General features: G+C 42.0%; 1 protein-coding gene and 1 pseudogene across 2 annotated transcripts; one reads left to right on the forward strand and one right to left on the reverse strand.

Moving 5' to 3' along the window:
- Window positions 1–725: 725 nt before the first annotated feature.
- LOC148356669 (uncharacterized) lies at window positions 726–5289 on the reverse strand (annotated as a pseudogene). Its single transcript, XR_015852012.1, has 3 exons — window positions 5133–5289; window positions 2797–5034; window positions 726–2214 (listed from the first exon to the last, which is right to left on the reverse strand). The product of XR_015852012.1 is annotated as an uncharacterized LOC148356669 (transcript).
- A 142-nt stretch (window positions 5290–5431) lies between these two features.
- Window positions 5432–18046, forward strand: mogat3a (monoacylglycerol O-acyltransferase 3a). Its single transcript, XM_088347818.1, has 9 exons — window positions 5432–5662; window positions 7990–8168; window positions 8242–8302; window positions 8376–8519; window positions 14131–14261; window positions 16159–16202; window positions 16321–16411; window positions 17216–17324; window positions 17399–18046. Exons 1-9 carry the CDS (start codon window positions 5572–5574, stop codon window positions 17551–17553), a joined length of 1005 nt encoding a protein of 334 aa, XP_088203944.1. The 5' UTR covers window positions 5432–5571; the 3' UTR covers window positions 17554–18046.
- The last annotated feature ends 4 nt before the right edge of the window (window positions 18047–18050 follow it).

Below are 18050 nucleotides of genomic sequence, written 5' to 3' on the forward strand. Positions count from 1 at the left end.
CAACAGAAATAAGAAGACTTCTCATGTCTGTGTTAAAATAATGCCCTCATCCTCTGCAGCAGGGGTAGGGAACCTATGGCTCGGGAGCCATATATGGCTCTTTTCATTAGTACATATTGCTCCGAAATATAATGTAACTGTTGCACATCTCTTTGTGGCGTTCCAAAGTCAAGTGATTACATCCCGATTCTGGTCCATATAAAGCCGAAGCAACTTAATGCAGGAATTTGATAAGAAACCATTTAAACTGACTGAAATAAAAACGCTGGCAAACGACTTTGATTGGGTGAGCAATACAGGTGGGCGGGTACCTGCACACAGCGCAAGGCACTTCCTTCTCCCTCACTCAGTGCAGTCTACACCGAAAGTGAATATGACGATATGCTTATCGTTTGCATTAATTTGTGACATTTTTACAAAAGAACTTTGCATGCACATTGTTTTGAAACCTTTATTAAGGACAAATTTCATGGGAAAAATGCCTCAACACTCCTTACTGAAGGTGGAAGACAAATTGTAAATGGCATATTTACATTGATTTGGGACACAGGATTTGGCATTATTATCATTTCATACATTTGATAGAGAGAGAGAGAGAGAGAGAGAGAGAGAGAGAGAGAGAGAGAGAGAGAGAGAGAGAGAGAGAGAGAGAGAGAGAGAGAGAGAGAGAGAGAGAGAGAGAGAGAGAGAGAGAGAGAGAGAGAGAGAGAGAGAGAGAGAGAACGATAGAAAGAAATTCCGGCAGGGGTGCTTTCCTCGACATAACACCGGCCCAAAGCGTAAGCAAGGCAAGCGGCTGCTTAGGGCCCTGTGACCACTAGAGGACACCCAAGAGTCGTTAACTTTTGCTCATTGTCACTTTGTGTGTACGCTCAAAAATACTTGTACGGAAATACAACCAAAAAAACTACACAAAAACTACAAAACTAAACATCAAATGTAGTGCTTGGAAACATGGATCTCATATATTATTTTGCTTTTATTCTGAAAATTAAAAAATATTATAGAATTACTACAAAAATACTACTACAGTAATATTATATTAAAAAATACTACTACAGAACATTTCCTCCAAAAATACTACTAGTACTATTTGAGTTAGTTAGAGTTTGCTAAACGCGAATCAAGCAGGTGTCGCGGATCCCGCTTTGATGCAAACCTTGCCTGCCACATTAAGCGGTTGGACCCAAACGCAGGGAAGCCGGAAAAGAAGCTGATGTGCTCCAAAAAAGGGATACGGTTTAATAACAAAACGAGGTACGAAGTAACAGACAAAACAAGTGGTCACAAAGCAACAAATTGTCCAAACAAAGCCAAACCTGACATGATAGAGGAAGACAGCAGAAATGACATGGATATGGCAACCAGGATGACAATGGTGTGCTATTGCAGGATCTGCTTCCCGTAGGATGTTCCTGGACAGTGGTCTGCTAATTTGGTAAATCTGACCCAGACCAACATTTGTCCACATGATTCCTACACCTTATCCGTGTGGGACGCTGATGATCTTCCAACTTCAAATGGACCGCCAGATGAGTGTTTGTCAACCAGTTGTACCGGGTCCAGATGTATCCCATCGGCTCTGAAGTGAATTCACTGAGTGTGTTCAGACTCATCTGCTGTCTTTGGTTTTGCTGCCCCATATGGTAAACATACTTTTTGTTGATCTGAACAGTTTCCTCAAAAGTCATAATCTCATGGTATTGCAAGTTTTTGTTCACCTAAGTGTGGTCAATGCGATCTACTTCAGACTGGCACTGAGGTATATTTTCAATATGATCCTGTTCTTGTCTGAGTACATGGGCCAGTTTGTTCCACTTGATCAGTTTCAACAGGGCACTGTTTCTTCAAGTTTTGGGTGATTTCTTTGGGCTGTGGCAGGATATAAATCCTCGTTTGCCTTTTTGGGTTTTGGAACAGATCTTGTTAAATGTCATTTTCCGGAGCCTCAACCTGAGCACGGAATTGTTGCTTCTTTTGGCTCTGGATCTGGTTGTAAACCTTGTTCTCAAAGTTTGTCCAATGGCGTCCCCTGAGGACGGGGTCATGGTCCAGACAATGCTCACAGGAACCTTGCCTGGCACAGTCTGCATAAGCACATTGACCCCACGTTGTCTCCAGATGGCCTCCTTCTCTGCTGACGAACATGGACGACGGTAGACCTTCTTTGGTGCAGAAAGGACAGATACATTTGAGAGAAAGATAAAAATAGACCTAAGAGAAGCACATTTGGCTTATGACAATATTAGCTACCTACCAGGAAGCATCAGTGTCCATCATTGTTCCTGAGCTCTTTGCCAAGAATGTGGAAACACAAAATTGATATGAACAGTGAAGATCACAGGAAAGTGGACTTTGCCATCTACTCGCTAGGCCAGAGGTCGGTAACCCAAAATGTCGAAAGTGCCATATTGTACCCAACACACAAAAAACAAATTTGTCTGGAGCAGACAACAGAACAATTCTGTTGTGATGTACAAAATCAGATGTCTTTACTAAAATGGAGCGGCAACCTACTGTATAGTACTGAGACACAGTATACTTTTAAAGACACATTTTCTACTACATCTGGGTTCGGGATCACAATTTAAAAAAATGCGGTCAGGGACAAGTCTTACTCAGTAGTCGAGGGTCAAGGCCTTCATCCTGCCGCTTTGCTTTACGTCTCAACTGAGCCGACTGCTCTCTCAGGTTTTCCTCTTCTGCTGCTGACACGTCACAATGTCAAAAGCTGTCATATGCTGACAAGAAGAAAACTTAGACTCAGGCAGTGACTGCAAATTGTCAAGGCATTACCTCGACAACCCTAGGTTACCCCATTCCTTCTCTAGGAGATGATAGGAGCCATTAATCCTGGCTTGGTCTCCCAGTCGCCATTTTGAAGGCTCTCCCTTGTGGCAATCTTTCACACACCCTTCGGCATGGTCTTGACCGACAGTAGGAGGCTGCTCCCCTGATGAGCAGATGCTATTTTTGCGGCAGACAGTTCCAGACTTAGACATATTGGACCCAATAGGTCTTGGGGATTCTGAATGTCTGAGTCCAAATATTTAGCAGCCTGAAGGAACATGCCGAACTTCCTCATCTGCTGACTGTCATAGTCATACTTTGTTTGGCTGCTGTCTTGCTTCTCCATGAAATGAAATGAAATGATCTGCATTTATATAGCGCTTTTCAAGTCAATGACTTCCCAAAGCGCTTTACAGTGTGCTTCACATTTCCCAATAGCGGCCTTGTATTGCTGCCATGTAAGACGCTAACCTGCTTATTGGGGGTATTAGGGATTCAGTGTCTTACCCAAGGACCCTTCGACATGTAACACGGACAAGCCGGGATTCGAACTGGGATCCCTTGATCCCAAGACGAGCGCTCCATCAGTGTGTTTCCATACTTATAGATCAACCAGTCAGATTTCATCTGGATTGGTCAAGAAAGGAGGAGTAGACTGGTTGATGCATAGGTGGACCAACTAGGGCTGCAACAATTAGTCAAAGTTGTCGACATGGGGGGGACTGGTTATTGGAGAGGGAGGGGAGTGAGAAAGAAAATTGAAATAAAAATGTTTACTTGATTTTAATTTGTTATTCATTTGCCTCTCTCTAAAAAAACAGACAGAGGTTTACTTACGGATTTAAGTCGCTTGTGACTGTGCCTTTAGACAGAGGTAAAGCGCTCGTCACGGGACCGAGAGCTCGCAGGTTTGATTCCCGCCTCCTCCTTGTGAATTGTCTAAGTGTCCTTGGGCAAGACACTGAACCCCACCTAACCCTAATCCCAGATAAGCAAGCCTTGAATGGCAGACGCCGCCGTCGGTGTGTGATTGTGTGTGTGAATGGGTCAGTGTGAAGAACATTGTAAAGCCCTTTGAGAGGTCTTCGGTGACTTGAAAAGCACTACCGGTATATAAATGCAGACCATTGCACTACTGTTACGATGCACTATTCTTTGTATTGTTTTAACTTAACTCAAATTTATCCTAACTCTCTCTTACCTTATTTTTCCTCTTTGAAGTCTTTATTATATGTTTATCCTAGACTGCCATGTCCAAGCTCCTTCCATCCAATGTTTCACAACGTTGATATCAATGACAATAAAAACAAATAAATTGAATCCAATTAAATAAACAAGATAATAATGTATTATTATTAAATAGATATTATATAAAATATACGATAATAATACCCACCTCATTTCTTGAACCACCTCAAAAACACAATTGTTAACTTCGCCGACGATACTACCCTGGTCGGCCTCATCTCTGAAGGGGACGAGGCGGCATACAGGGATGAGATGGAGTCACTGACAAGGTGGTGTTTGAAAAACCACCTCATACTGAACACCACAAAAACAAAATAACTCGTAATGGACTTCAGGAGGAAAGGCAGGAACCCAGACCCACTCATTATAAACTGAGACTGTGTAGAGAGAGTCCACTCTTTCAAATTCCTGAGTGCGCACATCTCTGATGACCTCTCCTGGTCTGCAAACACCAGAGCTGTGGTAGGGAAGGCCCAGCAGCGACTCAATTTCCAGAGAGTGCTCAGGAAAAATCATCCAGAACAGCAGCTGCTGGTGTCCTTCTACAGATCCACAGTGGAGAACATTCTGGCATACTGCATTACGGTGTGGTATGCTGGGTGCACGGCTGCAGACAGGAAAACGCTTCAGAAGGTCATTAACACAGCCCAGAGAATCGTTGGTTGCTCTCTGCCCAGTTTGGAGGACATTGCATGCTCTCGCTACCTCAGCAGAGCAGAAAACATCACCGAGGACTCTTCTCACCCTGGCCACCACCTCTTTGACCTGCTGCCCTCCGGCAGCCGCTACAGGTCACACAAAACAAAAACAAACAGACTCAGCGATAGTTTCTTCCCCATAATTGTAAATTGTGACTCTCAAAACGCAACTCAACTGGCAAATCTTCTCTCGCTCCATTTAAACTCATGCTGCTACTCCCGCTTTGGGTCAACAATGCGCACGCATCTTACGGTGATCCGGTGATGACGTAGTCTGGAAACGGGTCTACATGTAAAGCTTGTTTTTTTTAATTTTTGAAAAAAGACTTCATTGGTTAGCCTCAATCAACGACCAATACGGTGAAAAATTGTTAGTTAAAAGAAAATCATACTAACCAGTTAGCAAAGCAGCACCTCTCCTCGTCCCGTACTCCTCCTTATTATCTGCCTCGTAAATCCTAATGTCACACTCACTAAAACCTTTCTCGCCATCTGCTGTTCAGAAAGCAAACTGCAAACCAAGTCTAATGTATGTTTACTGCTTAATTTTCAATTTGCGTTTCGGTTATTTAATAATATATATCTGCACTATATTCATGCTATAGTTAAGATTAAATAACCCTGAATTTATCAACATTAACAGCAATAGTAAATTAATTCTTTACAGTGCTATGATTGGTCAGTTCGGTCACGCCCACGGGCACTGCACATGCGCGCTATATACGTTCAGAAGGCGTGTTTACAAAGTTTGATCGGGTGAAAAGTTTTTTTTGCGGACTTTCGACGAGTTCGAGTCTGCAAAGTTCCTGCAAAGGGTTATTCACCCTACATTACAATGATCCGCTTTGCTCCACTCAACGTCCCGCTGAGGCGAAGACTCCAAACTGCTGCTGTGCTGCAGTGGATCTTCTCATTCCTGGCTTTAGGTAAAACGATTTACCCAAATTAAACATCGCGAGAGTTCTTCAACAACTAATTAATCGTTGGGTAAAATACAATTGGGAGTAAATAAAGAGAAAATGTGGAAATGTTGAACAAATGTTAAGAATACTAAACGCAGTAATCCCTCATTTTTCGTGGGATTAGCGTTCCCAAAAGGACATGTGATACTCAAAATCCGCGAAGTAGAAATCTATTTTAAGGCGCCCCAGACTTTTTGCTGTGAGAGCCACATAACTTTTCCCTTCTCTGATATGGGGGCTTGGGTACATTTGTAATAGAAAAAGTGTTGATTGCAGAAGTGCCCAAATGTAAATAATGCATTGTTTTCCAGAAAGCCACAATTGAATAACCCTCTCTGGATTTTTTACAGAACAAAAGTCCGACAATAAACAATAACCTTGTTTATGAAATAATTGAAAAATAATATTATTTTCAGACAAAGTCAATCAATTTTTTTTTGTGGTACCGCACAGTCTTAACTGGTCCAAGATCAGCTTAGTTGTCAGAGAACTTTACCACAAGTGGCATAGATGATGTGCAAAAGGGCAGTATATTTGATCTCATTATCAGTCTCTTTTTACTCAAGGTACCAGTGATGAATGTTACTTACATTGTGCATTTCACATGTTCTAATGAAAATCCAATCCATTCTTCTATTCTAAGCATTGTAAGTGACATATTCATTGTCACTGGAACATATGAAATGCACAACATAATTAACATTTAGCTCTGGTACTGTAACTAAAATGGTGTAATAATGAGAAAAAACACAATGTATTTTCAAAAGTCATCCATATCCCTGTTAGTCCAGTGGCAAGAGTTCGCTGCTCTCATTGCTGTTACTCGGGTTTGAATTATTTTACAACTAAAATGCGCACACAGTCTTTAATCACTTTTTCAGATTAAAAAAAAAAAAAAAAAAAAGAACGGGTCAAAATCTTCTCTAGCATTGTGATGTGGAAGCGGTTCGTATCCGGTCCGCGGACTGTATTTTGGGCACCCCTGCTTCATTTATTTATTAAATACACTATCATACATCTGAACCAAAGAACAAACCCTATTTACCGTCTAAAGCATTCGTTTAACAAAAAAATAAAGTATTTTATAAATTTACATATAATTTAATATAATTAAAAAAAACAATCTTGCCATATATTGTACAATTAATTCCAAACAGCGTTCAAAAATATATCTGGACATTATCCACTTTTCTACTTCAAATGAAATGTCACTAACAAATTTATGTTTAAAATAAGTTAAAATGTTTTTATAGGAACTTTATAGGACATTTTTCCTGACTTTTGTGCCTGCCCGCAGAGTCTTGTAGGTCCAGAGTGTTCTGTTGACAAGATGGCTTTTAGAGAAATTCCAACTTGAGAAAATGTTTTGCATGTATTACCCAAGTAAGTTTGTTAAGGTGTTTTAACGACCGGGTGGGACCATATGTCGGCCTGATAGCGATGGGCGCCTCCAGGCTGTATTTGCCCCAGACACCCCACAGGAAATGGTGCCTCTACGACCATAGTAGTTAAGGGATCCTACCAACCAACCATAGGACACCATATGTTTCCGTACTGCAATGGTCAGCACGTTCGCATAACTCGCGAAAGGTCCTCAATTCAAGAACGGGTGGAAACATATGTTGGCCGGGAGAGCGATGGGTGCCACCAGGCTGTACTTGCCCAAGACACACCACGGGAAATGGTGCCCCTACGACCATAGTTGTTAAGGGATCCAACCAACCATAGGACACCATATGTTTCTGTACTGCAATGGTCAGCACATTCACATAACTCTCGAAAGGTCCCCAATTCAAGAATGGGTGGAAACAAATGTTGGCCGGGAGAGCGATGGGTGCCACCAGGCTGTACTTGCCCAAGACACACCACAGGAAATGGTGCCCCTACGACCATAGTGGTTAAGGGATCCAACCAACCAACCAACCATAGGACACCATATGTTTTCATACTGCAATGGTCAGCACATTCGCATAACTCTCGAAAGGTCCCCAATTCAAGAACGGGTGGAAACAAATGTTGGCCGGGAGAGCGATGGGTGCCACCAGGCTGTACTTGCCCAAGACACACTACAGGAAATGGCACCCCCACGACCCTAGTTGCTAAAGGATCCAACCAACCATAGAGCACCATATGTTTCTGTAGTGCAGTGGTTAGCACATTCGCCTACCTCGCGAAAAATCCCCGATTCAAGAACGGGTGGAAAGTCCTCCGATAAAAATTTTCATTTGTGTTTTTGGGAGAGATACTGATTGAGGGATTTCTCTGTGCAAACCTGCACGCATGATTCCCAGCCCAGTGCTGTCTGGCCGCTTTCATCCTCCTGTCTCTCTCCTCCTGGTGGATTGTGGCACTACTCTACGCCGGCTGGTTATGGCTCGACTTGGACACGCCTAACCGTGGAGGTCGCAGATCCCAGTGGGTCCGGCGTTGGACGGTGTGGGAATATTTCCGTGACTTCTTTCCAATAAAGGTGTCTCCAATTGCATTACGAAGTCACGCCTGCGTCGAGAGACATAGACTTGACAAGTCTCATCTATCTTCAGCTGATAAAAACAGTCGACCTGGACCCGGACAGGAACTATGTATTTGGATTCCATCCACATGGTGAGAGCCACAACTGTAGGTCTGTTCGTCATGTTGTTTCGCCTTTTTGAATCGTACCCTTTATTTTTGTCAGGGGTACTGGCCACTGGGGCCTTCTGCAACTTCTGCACTGAGTCCACGGGTTTCTCTGGTGTCTTTCCTGGACTCAAGTCTCACCTCCTGATGCTGCCCTTCTGGTTTCGGTTGCCGTTTTTTAGAGATTACATAATGTGCGCAGGTAAATTCCTGTCATCTGACTTTGTCTTTTACATATTGTTTACAAAATTACATATAGACTTACTGAAGACTTTTAGGGTGTGTTCTCCATAGAGCCAGTTCTTCCGTACCGTGGTAAAGCCTGGCCCTGGTGTGAGTGCGCTGTTAGAGATTTAAGGGAACCAAGTTGTGGATGATGGTCTTGTCCTATTCCGGGACATTGCATGAAGACATTTGTAGAGATGTGGAAGAAAGTGAAAGAGACGGGACATGTCTGGCTTGTACAGAACAGTGACAAACTAGTCGGGAAACAAAGTCTCAAAAGGAGGCATGTGAAGGCATTAAGAAACTGATGGAGACAAAAACAGGTTAATGAATGAATGAATGAATGAATGAATGAACAGCCTTTATTCTCAATATACAATAGTAAAATTATAAGGCTTTTCCCCTAGCTGCACGCTATCATCAGGGATCCTCAGTTGAGCCAGATATCTGTGATGACCCAAAATACGGGTTGGGCCTAAATTTTCAATCAATTTGTGTTCAGGCCTCTCTCTCGCTGCCTTTTTTAAAATAATTATCCAGCCATCATTGCTCTCAGTTTATTTTTCGAAGTAGAGAATCCGCACGCATGATGGATTTTGTCCCCCTTTCGTGCAATGTCAAGTCAAGTCATGTTTATTTGTATAGCCAGCCCTTAATCACAAAGAGTCTTTAAGGGCTGCACAGACCACACATTATTGCAAAGCACAGACTATTATGATACCATCCCCTGATCTAAAACATACATGAGGGAAAGGAAAAACTCAAAAACCTGAACTTGAGGAAAATGAAGAAACCTTGAGGAGGGACTGCACATGAGGTAATGCAGCCCTTGTGTGTGTGTTTTGGGTGCTCGTACAAGCGCACACAAAAAGGGACAGAATCCATCACGTGTGAAATACTACACACAAAAAATCACAATGACGACTGAATAATTTTTTTAAAAGTCAGTGAGACAGAAGCCCTTCTCAGACTCACAAATAAAATGTGAAAATTCAGGTTCGCTCCGGCCTCCAGTTTGATTTGTTGGGCTCCGTCGAGCTGGTTCGGTTTTAATACCCCCAGGCCTGGTTGGGCTGGATTTTTTTTTAGGCCTTATCTTACCTCTAACGTGGATATAGTGCAAAAGGCAAACATAGAAAGTACACAAAATAAGCCCTGAATTGGAGACCCAAGAGCCACTGTGTCCATGCGCACCACCATAGGTGTGATAACTGGTAGTTTTCAGTGAGGGTTGGACTTTACAGACAGGAATCTCTAGCTGAGGGGTAGAAGGGGTCCAGTTTGGTTGCCTCAGCATTGAGTTTCTGCTTTTTGCAAATGATGTGGTGCTGTTGGTTTCCTTAAACCGTAATCTCTACCGGTTACTTGAGTGGTTTGCCACCTAGTGTGAAGAGGCTGGGATGAAGATCAGAACCTCCAAATCTGAGACAATGGTTCTAAGCCAAAAAATGTTGGGGTTAACAACCTGTCCTAAGTGGAGGAGTTAAAGTGTCTTAAGGTGTTCACGAGTGAGGGCAGAATAAAGCGTGAGACCGACAGGGGAATCAGTGCTGTGACTGCCCTCTTAAGAACCCAGTACTGGTCCCTTTACCACTCAATTTACGTTCCTACCCTCACTTATGGTCATAAACTGTAAGTCGTGATGAAAAGTACAGGGTCCTGAATTTAAGTCGCTGAAATAAGCTGAATTGAAAATGAGGGAATAAGTGTCGAACCACTACTCCTTTACATTCCGTGGAGCTAGTTGAGGTGGCTCGGGCATCTGGTAAGGGTGACTCCTAGATGCTTCCCTCAGCCAGTGGGACACGCCTTCCTAAGACACACTGGTACCTGGTCCAAATATCTCATTGAAATACTGTCATCAAAAGGGTAACGTCCCGAACCTGTAGTGAACCACCTAAGGCCAAGTACCGTTAGTCAAACCAATGTTGGGCTGGACAAATGTATCCTGATGTCAGCCTTAACTACCTCTTCATTCATAGGTTGTGTTTGATCCAGATTAATGATCGTAAAAAGATTCAAAACCAGTTTGTTGTCACAATTAATTTTGCATGCCAACAATCATGCTCACAAACTAGTACATTTGGCTTGTCCTCCTCAAAGTACAGATAATATTTACAAGAAAAGGATTAAGCATACTTTGCTGAGCCCTGTCCCCCACACATGCCATTATGCCACAGACCCCCTTGGTTCTTAATAGAAAAGAATTTCATCACAGCCCCCAAGTCATGATGGCGTTAAGATAATATAACCAACAAACAAGCAATCAATAGATGCTCTAGTACCACCACTCCTACAAGTCTCCCACAACCATGATCCCAGATTCTACAAGGGAAATATGCTGACTCGTAGCGCAATCATTTATTTTATTTGCCTTCTGCACAAACTAAATGAACTTTCGACAAAGGCCTAGTTAACTTTTTTAATAAGAGAAGGTAGAATTATGTGACGCTATTCCAAATTGAGCTTGATTGAAGGATTGAAACAAAGTAAAACTAGAGGTTGATTGAGGAAAAACGGCGTACTTTCATAGAAACTATGGCAATTGCAGGGTTGGGTAAGGTTACTTTAACTTGATTACTTTCAATCACTTTTGATTACTCCAATACCAAATATGCTAATAAAAGACAAAAGAAACTAAATATGAATAAAATTGGCTCACAACACATGGTAAGCTTTCTCTCCTGGCTTTGATCTCTTTGATCTCCGGCAAAACTAACATAAAATGCGACAGAAACAAAACGAAAATAAATCCAAACAGCTTGCCAACATCCTTTTTGCCGTGCCATGTATTCCGTTACTCCCCAAGCCTGCACAAAATGTAGTCATTTTATTCATATTTAGTTTCTTTTGTCTTTTATTAGCATATTTGGTATTTGAGTAATCCAAAAGTAATTGAAAGTAATCAAGTTAAAGTAACCCTACCCAACCCTGGGCAACTGGCCAAGTATACATTTCCTCTTGTTTAAGCCAACCTCTGCTTTGTGAAACAGATAACTCATGAGTCTCCCTTCAATTTAAGGTTCAAACACATGTTCTTTGCCTCACAACCTCGCGACATCACTATTATATGCAAATATAAATTTGATATTTATTTCACGGTTAGCCCTGGAGCCAAGAAGTGGTTAAAGGCAAACCAGAGGAGTCAGAAAACACACACGCCAAAATGTGTCAATATTGAAGAAAATTAACAGGAAAAGGGTGGTATGCTCCCTCCGTGTCGGGGAGGTCTTGCCCCAAGTGGAGGAGTTCAAGTATCTTGGGGTCTTGTTCACGAGTGAGGGTAGGATGGAACGGGAGATCGACAGACGGGTCGGTGCAGCGTCTGCCGTCATTCGGACCCTGTACCGGTCCGTCGTGGTGAAGAGGGAGCTGAGCCGAAAGGCAAAGCTCTCGATCTACCGGTCGATCTACGTTCCTACCCTCACCTATGGTCATGAACTTTGGGTCATGACCGAAAGAACTCGATCCCGGATACAAGCGGCCGAAATGAGTTTCCTCCGCAGGGTGGCTGGGTTCTCCCTTAGAGATAGGGTGAGAAGCTCAGTCATTCGGGAGGGACTCTGAGTAGAGCCACTGCTCCTCCGCGTTGAGAGGAGCCAGTTGAGGTGGCTCGGGCATCTAATAAGGATGCCTCCTGGACGCCTCCCTCGGGAGGTGTTCCGGGCATGTCCCACCGGCAGGAGGCCCCGGGGGCGGCCCAGGACACGTTGGAGAGACTATGTCTCTCGGCTGGCTTGGGAACGCCTCGGGGTCCCGTCGGATGAGCTGGAGGAAGTGGCTGGGGATAGGGACGTCTGGGCTTCCCTTTTAACGCTGCTGCCCCCGCGACCCGACCTCGGATAAGCGGAAGACAATGGATGGATGGATGGATGGGTTTTACACCTTTTTACTTTAGTATATTCTTTAGTCTGTCTTTTTGTATTTAAGAAAGGGACTTCAGTAATTATATTTTTATTATGGTCATTTTTTTGCACATCAATACTTTTACTTTTAGGACGGATATATTTTGAATCGAAGTCCTTTTTAGACTAAACCAGTGGTTTTCAACTTCTGACTTCAGGACCAACCATAGCACCCTAATTACAAGCCGCGACCCAAATCGAGAAAAAAAGTCCACATATAACATGTATAGAATGTAAGGATTGTGCAGTTAAAAAAGAAATACAGCAGGAAAATATATTCGCCTTTTATTTTCTTCCAAAAAACAAGATGCATTACTTTAAGTACCGAATATAATTTTATATAATCCTACTTCGCATATAAGCCAACTGCTTTAGAATAGCCACCTACTAAAATAGATCCACAGTATTAATAGTGTGTACCTCAACAATAATAATGATCTAATTATGTAAATAATAAAGATTAATTTACTGTTTAAAATTAAAAATACATTATTTTAAATCATTTACTGTACCTCCTGTCAGTTAAATGGCAGGGACTTGTATTTGCCAGAAATGTCCTTTTCTTTACCCTTTTCATTAACTTTAGACCCATTATTATGGGAAGGAAAAGGAAATAAAACCTATAAAATGAGATGTGGTCCCTCTCAAACACTATTGGGATTGTGCTGGATGACTACACTGGAAGAAGAAATCAAGTAGGGCATTATCCACATCTACTGTTAGGGAGTGCTATTGTATCTCAGTTTTTTTTTCCTAACATTATTATGCAAAGGCTTGCAACCCACTGAAAGATGGTCAGCGCCCTACTTTTGGGTACTGACCCACCAGTTGAGAAGCACTACACTTAACTTTAGGCATTAATTCAACTATGAATTACCTTTGACGCATTGGCAATACATTCTCTTATAAATCGAGTTTGTTGTAAATGATTCACACTCGAAAGTAAGACTCTCGATTGACAAAAACCACGCCTCTTAAGAGTAGAGCAACCGGTCCTGTTCTGCGCTGGAATAGCTATGCAGTCACTGATAAGACTCCTCGTTGAAACTTTTCAATTCAGTAATCCATCATTTATCTCTGTGTCAGAGGGAACGGTGCAGCATTTGCCGTCATATGGACCCTGCACCGGTCCGTCGTGGTTAAGAGGGAGCTGAAGGGCAAAGCTATCTATTTACTGGTCAATCTACGTTTCTACACTCACCTATGGTCATGAACTGTGGGTCAATACCGAAATAACAACATCGGGGATACAAGTAGCTGAAATGAGTTTCCTCCGCAAGTTGCCTGGGCTCTCCCTTAGAGATGAGGTGAGAAGCTCAGTCATACGGGAGGGCCTCTGTGCAGAGCCGCCGCTCCTCCACATTGAGATGAGCCAGTTGAGGTGGCTCGGGCATCTGATAAGTAAGACTCCTTCTGGTGATGCAAATTTTCAGCTTGTTAGAAAACTATGTGGGAGCTTGATAAAGATCCAAGTGATTGGTATGACCTGTATTGGAGCAGAGAAACTGCAAAAACATGCAGGAGATGCTGCTGAATAGGCAGAATTGTGAAGGTGTAACTAGAGGAAACCCTAACCCCAATGCTGACTATTCCTCTTGAAATTATGTGTTTTCTATTCCCCCAGAGATTCTAACCCATTTAAATCTTTGGCAACCAACACAATGTGGCCCATGTGTGTCTCAGGTCTGGTATCAAGCTCCAAGTCCAGCCTTTCCTACCTGCTGAGCCGTCCTCAGGGAGGAAACGTCGCCGTCATAGCAGTGGGCGCAGCTCCAGAGGCATTGGATGCTCGCCCAGGAGCTTTGACTCTACAGGCATGTATCAAAAAATGCATTCTCAGGACTTGTGGGTACATAAACATCCTTGCAGGACATATCGATGTCTTGGGAAAGTGAAGAAAGATGACAATCACAAGACAAATCTGTATAAAAACTTGGATTGAGTTCTTAGGGACATGAAGATGTGGCAGCTTGTTAGGGGGGAAAAACGTCTGACAATAATTAGGGTGGTCTTTGTTTTTGAACTTTTGATTGTTTATCAGCAAAAGACCTGAATATAGTGTGAAACCATTAGAAAATGCTTCCTGTGAAGTTCCGCATCGATCAGACAAATTTAAAAGGTTCCCCAAAGCCATTTTGGTACAATTTTCTGAAAAATAATATATAGGAAGATATTCCAAAATAAATTATCCGATGAACTAAGGCTTAAATATGGTGTGAAATTAATGTCGCAGTATACTCGGATGCTATTTGGGCTGAGCCAAGTATTTGAGTGAAGGGTATACCGACTGCAAATACAACGTTGAAAGCCGCGGAGGTCTGGCTCATAGTTTGTAAAGCAGCTGACCTCCTTGAGGGAAGTCCACAATCAAGAAAAGAAGACGGTCAAGGAGGCAACAAACCTAGTGGTGGAGGAGATGCTCTTGTTTTGGGAGCGGGCCTAGATCTCCATGAGCCAGACTTCCGTTGCTTACCTCGTTGTGTTTGCACTCACTATAATTTTCGGTCAGAAACTTGGCTCGGCCCTAATAACCTCTTAAAATGAGTTGGAACAAAATTAGCGATAAATAAAATATGTTAGTAAACAATGTTTTTCCCACTTGCATGCATGTTTTGGGATTTTTTTTACACCCTGTGTGAGTCTTTTGAACCCAAATTTCAGATGCAATTTAAAAAAAAAAAATTGTTTATGAAAGCATATCTTTGATTGCTTATAGAGACGCTGCCCTACTTATGAACGAGATTCTGGACGACTGTTCGTTAGTTGAATTTGTTCGTAAGTTGTTTCAGGGCTATATTTTGTATGTTCAAGGTTTATATAAGTATGTTTAATGCATGTATAAGTCGCATGTATTGTTTTGTACTAAAAAATAAACATTTCATGAAATAATATGCTCTATGAAGATAAATAAAGTTGAGTTTAACTTACTTTTGGAAGATGGGCTTCAAAAGTTAGGCGACTTTCTCCTTCGTGGTTAAAACGTGGCCGGAAAAAAGCTTTCCGACCATTTTCTCAACCGCATCAATTCTTCTTATTTCACTTTCATTTCAAAAGAAACAGCTTGCCTCTTTGTTACACTTTACACCAACCATATTGAATGGATGCACGAGATATTAAACAATAAAAATGTCAAAGTTCTTAGCGCACTGGAGATTCAGTACAGTATGTTTACGCACGAACTGGGAAGAGGATTTCTTCAGGGTGGATGCTAGGTGACCTCTCACAATGCCACTAGCCGGTAGTGGCGAAAAGAAGCATTACAGTAATGTCCTGTACTCAGAAAAAGGTGCACACATTACAAAATCTCACCTAAAGCAATGTCCGGATATTTTTCAACATCCCGAAAAATTGTTTGTATCTACCGTTTTTCGTAAGTCAAACGGTTGTGTGTAGGGGAGCGTCTGTATTACCATGCCATAATTTGCTTTGGGGGACATCTTAAATATGTCCGATCCATCTGAAACTTCCCAAGATGTGTTTTCTCATGGTTTCAAACTAAATTCTGGCCTTCGGTTGTCAAAATATTATTTCGGGAAACCACCCTAGGACTCAGACATGAAGTGGCTTGAGGCATTAAAGAGCACGTAGAAACATGATTTGGCTTGCAGATTTTGATGAAAAATGATTAAACACTTGGGGGGGGCATATCAGGATTAGAGACGTTGATGAAAATGTGTGTGTGTCCGTTAATGAAGTTTCCTTTTCTTACAGCTGCAAAACAGGAAAGGCTTCATCAAACTGGCACTCAGACACGGGTGTGTGACTTGGACGCGATGGTTGGGAGGAAGTGGGCAAGGCCAGCACAAGAGCCAGCACATGCTAGTTTTGAGGATTTGCTTTGTGTGTGTATCTGAATGTTTTATCTGTGTGCAGCGCTCACCTTGTCCCCGTTTTCTCCTTTGGCGAAAACGAGTTGTTTGATCAGTTACAGAACCCGACCGGCTCTCCTCTCAGGACACTGCAAGTGAGTATAATTGTAACGTGAAGCTTACGCATGACTCTACACCGAAAGGACTTGAAATTGTATTCGAACAGCATCAAGAAAATTGGGACATGGAAAGACTTACAGGTTCTAGATGAACTCAGAAGGTCCTTGGAAGAGGTTTGATTTGGTAATAGAGCCCATAAGAAACTTTATGATATGAAAAAAACTGGTTGGACCTCCTTATTTTGAGTGTGTGCTTAAGTTTCAACAAATCAAAAGCCAGTGGTAGACCATGCAGTTCAGACCTAGGCCTTCTGCAGTGCCACATTTTAATCAATCCAACCCAATATATTTATTTCATGACTATATATTTACTGCCCCCTATCCAATTCCAGATTGTGAAACTGCTGATGTTTCCTTAGGCCTGCTAGAAGGCTATGGTGTCGCCAACTCATTATCTAATTGGCTAATCCCTCACTTATTGTTTTGTTTTGCCTGCGATACTGATTGTAAAGCTTTTTGCGTTGATTTCTGATCCTGGCAAACAAGTAATGGCTGAGATGTGATTGGTTAAATGCTTAAAGATGAAAGCACACATCTGAAAGTCGCACAACCAGGAGAAAAACAATGGAAGGAAGCTGACAATTGGGAATTACTTGATAAGCATTGATGGAAAAAATATGATGCTGATATTTTTTAGGCTAGCTAAGAAGGCTTTGCACCCCTCGACAACCCAGACTATTAAAAAGGCACTATTAAGAAAGAGTCCAAAGGGCTGGAGATCTATTATCACATAGTCTATATCCGTGCCACAATTCCTCAACATATATTGCTTTGTGACAGGACCGGCTACAAAGCATTATGGGAATATCGCTGCCCCTGATCAATGGCAGAGGAATCTTCCAGTACAGTTTTGGGCTGTTGCCACACCGGAAAGCTATACTCACAGTTGGTACGACCCATCCAAACATGTTGATCCCCTGGGGTCTTTTTCCCCAAACCAGTCAGCATTGTGTCTGTTTTCAGTGGGAAAGCCAATCCAAGTTGCCATCAGAGCGAATCCCAACGGAGAGGAAATCGATGCGCTTCATAAAGTTTACCTGGAGAATCTGAGCCAGCTGTTTGAAAGACACAAACACGAATATGGTCTGAAGGAGCATCACCATCTGACGTTTACCTGAACTTTTTGCCCAATAAAAATGATCTAGTCCGGACAAGTGCATTCTGGATAAGATATTAATCTATATATTTGCTTCACGTGAGCGCACTTGTTGCATGATTACAATTCCTGCATTACTGTGCTCTATTGATCATGTTAATGTGTTGGGTTTTCATGACAATGTATGTTTGCAGAGAAATTATTTATTGAAAATATGGGCGTGTAGTTGTTCTGGTGTAATTTTAACCCTTAAGTTGATTGTTCGTAATAAATGGAATGGTGGAAGAAAATGAAAATACTCATAAATATTTTTGGGGCATTTCATATTACAGACAAATCAGATGGCTTGCAAAAATAATCATCCGAAATCTATTTTTTGGATCATATTCTTAAACGACTGTCTATTACTTTCCTAATCTGTCTTTTATTATAAAAAGAAATAAAGGACTGTATGCTGAAATAATGTTTACCCACTTAAAAGTCTATATTGAAATATAATTTAAGAACAGCCTTGAGATG

Source organism: Urocampus carinirostris, chromosome 11 (genome assembly GCF_059441175.1).
Source record: "Urocampus carinirostris isolate Australia breed hairy pipefish chromosome 11, RoL_Ucar_1.0, whole genome shotgun sequence".
Classification (NCBI taxonomy): Eukaryota; Metazoa; Chordata; class Actinopteri; order Syngnathiformes; family Syngnathidae; genus Urocampus; species Urocampus carinirostris.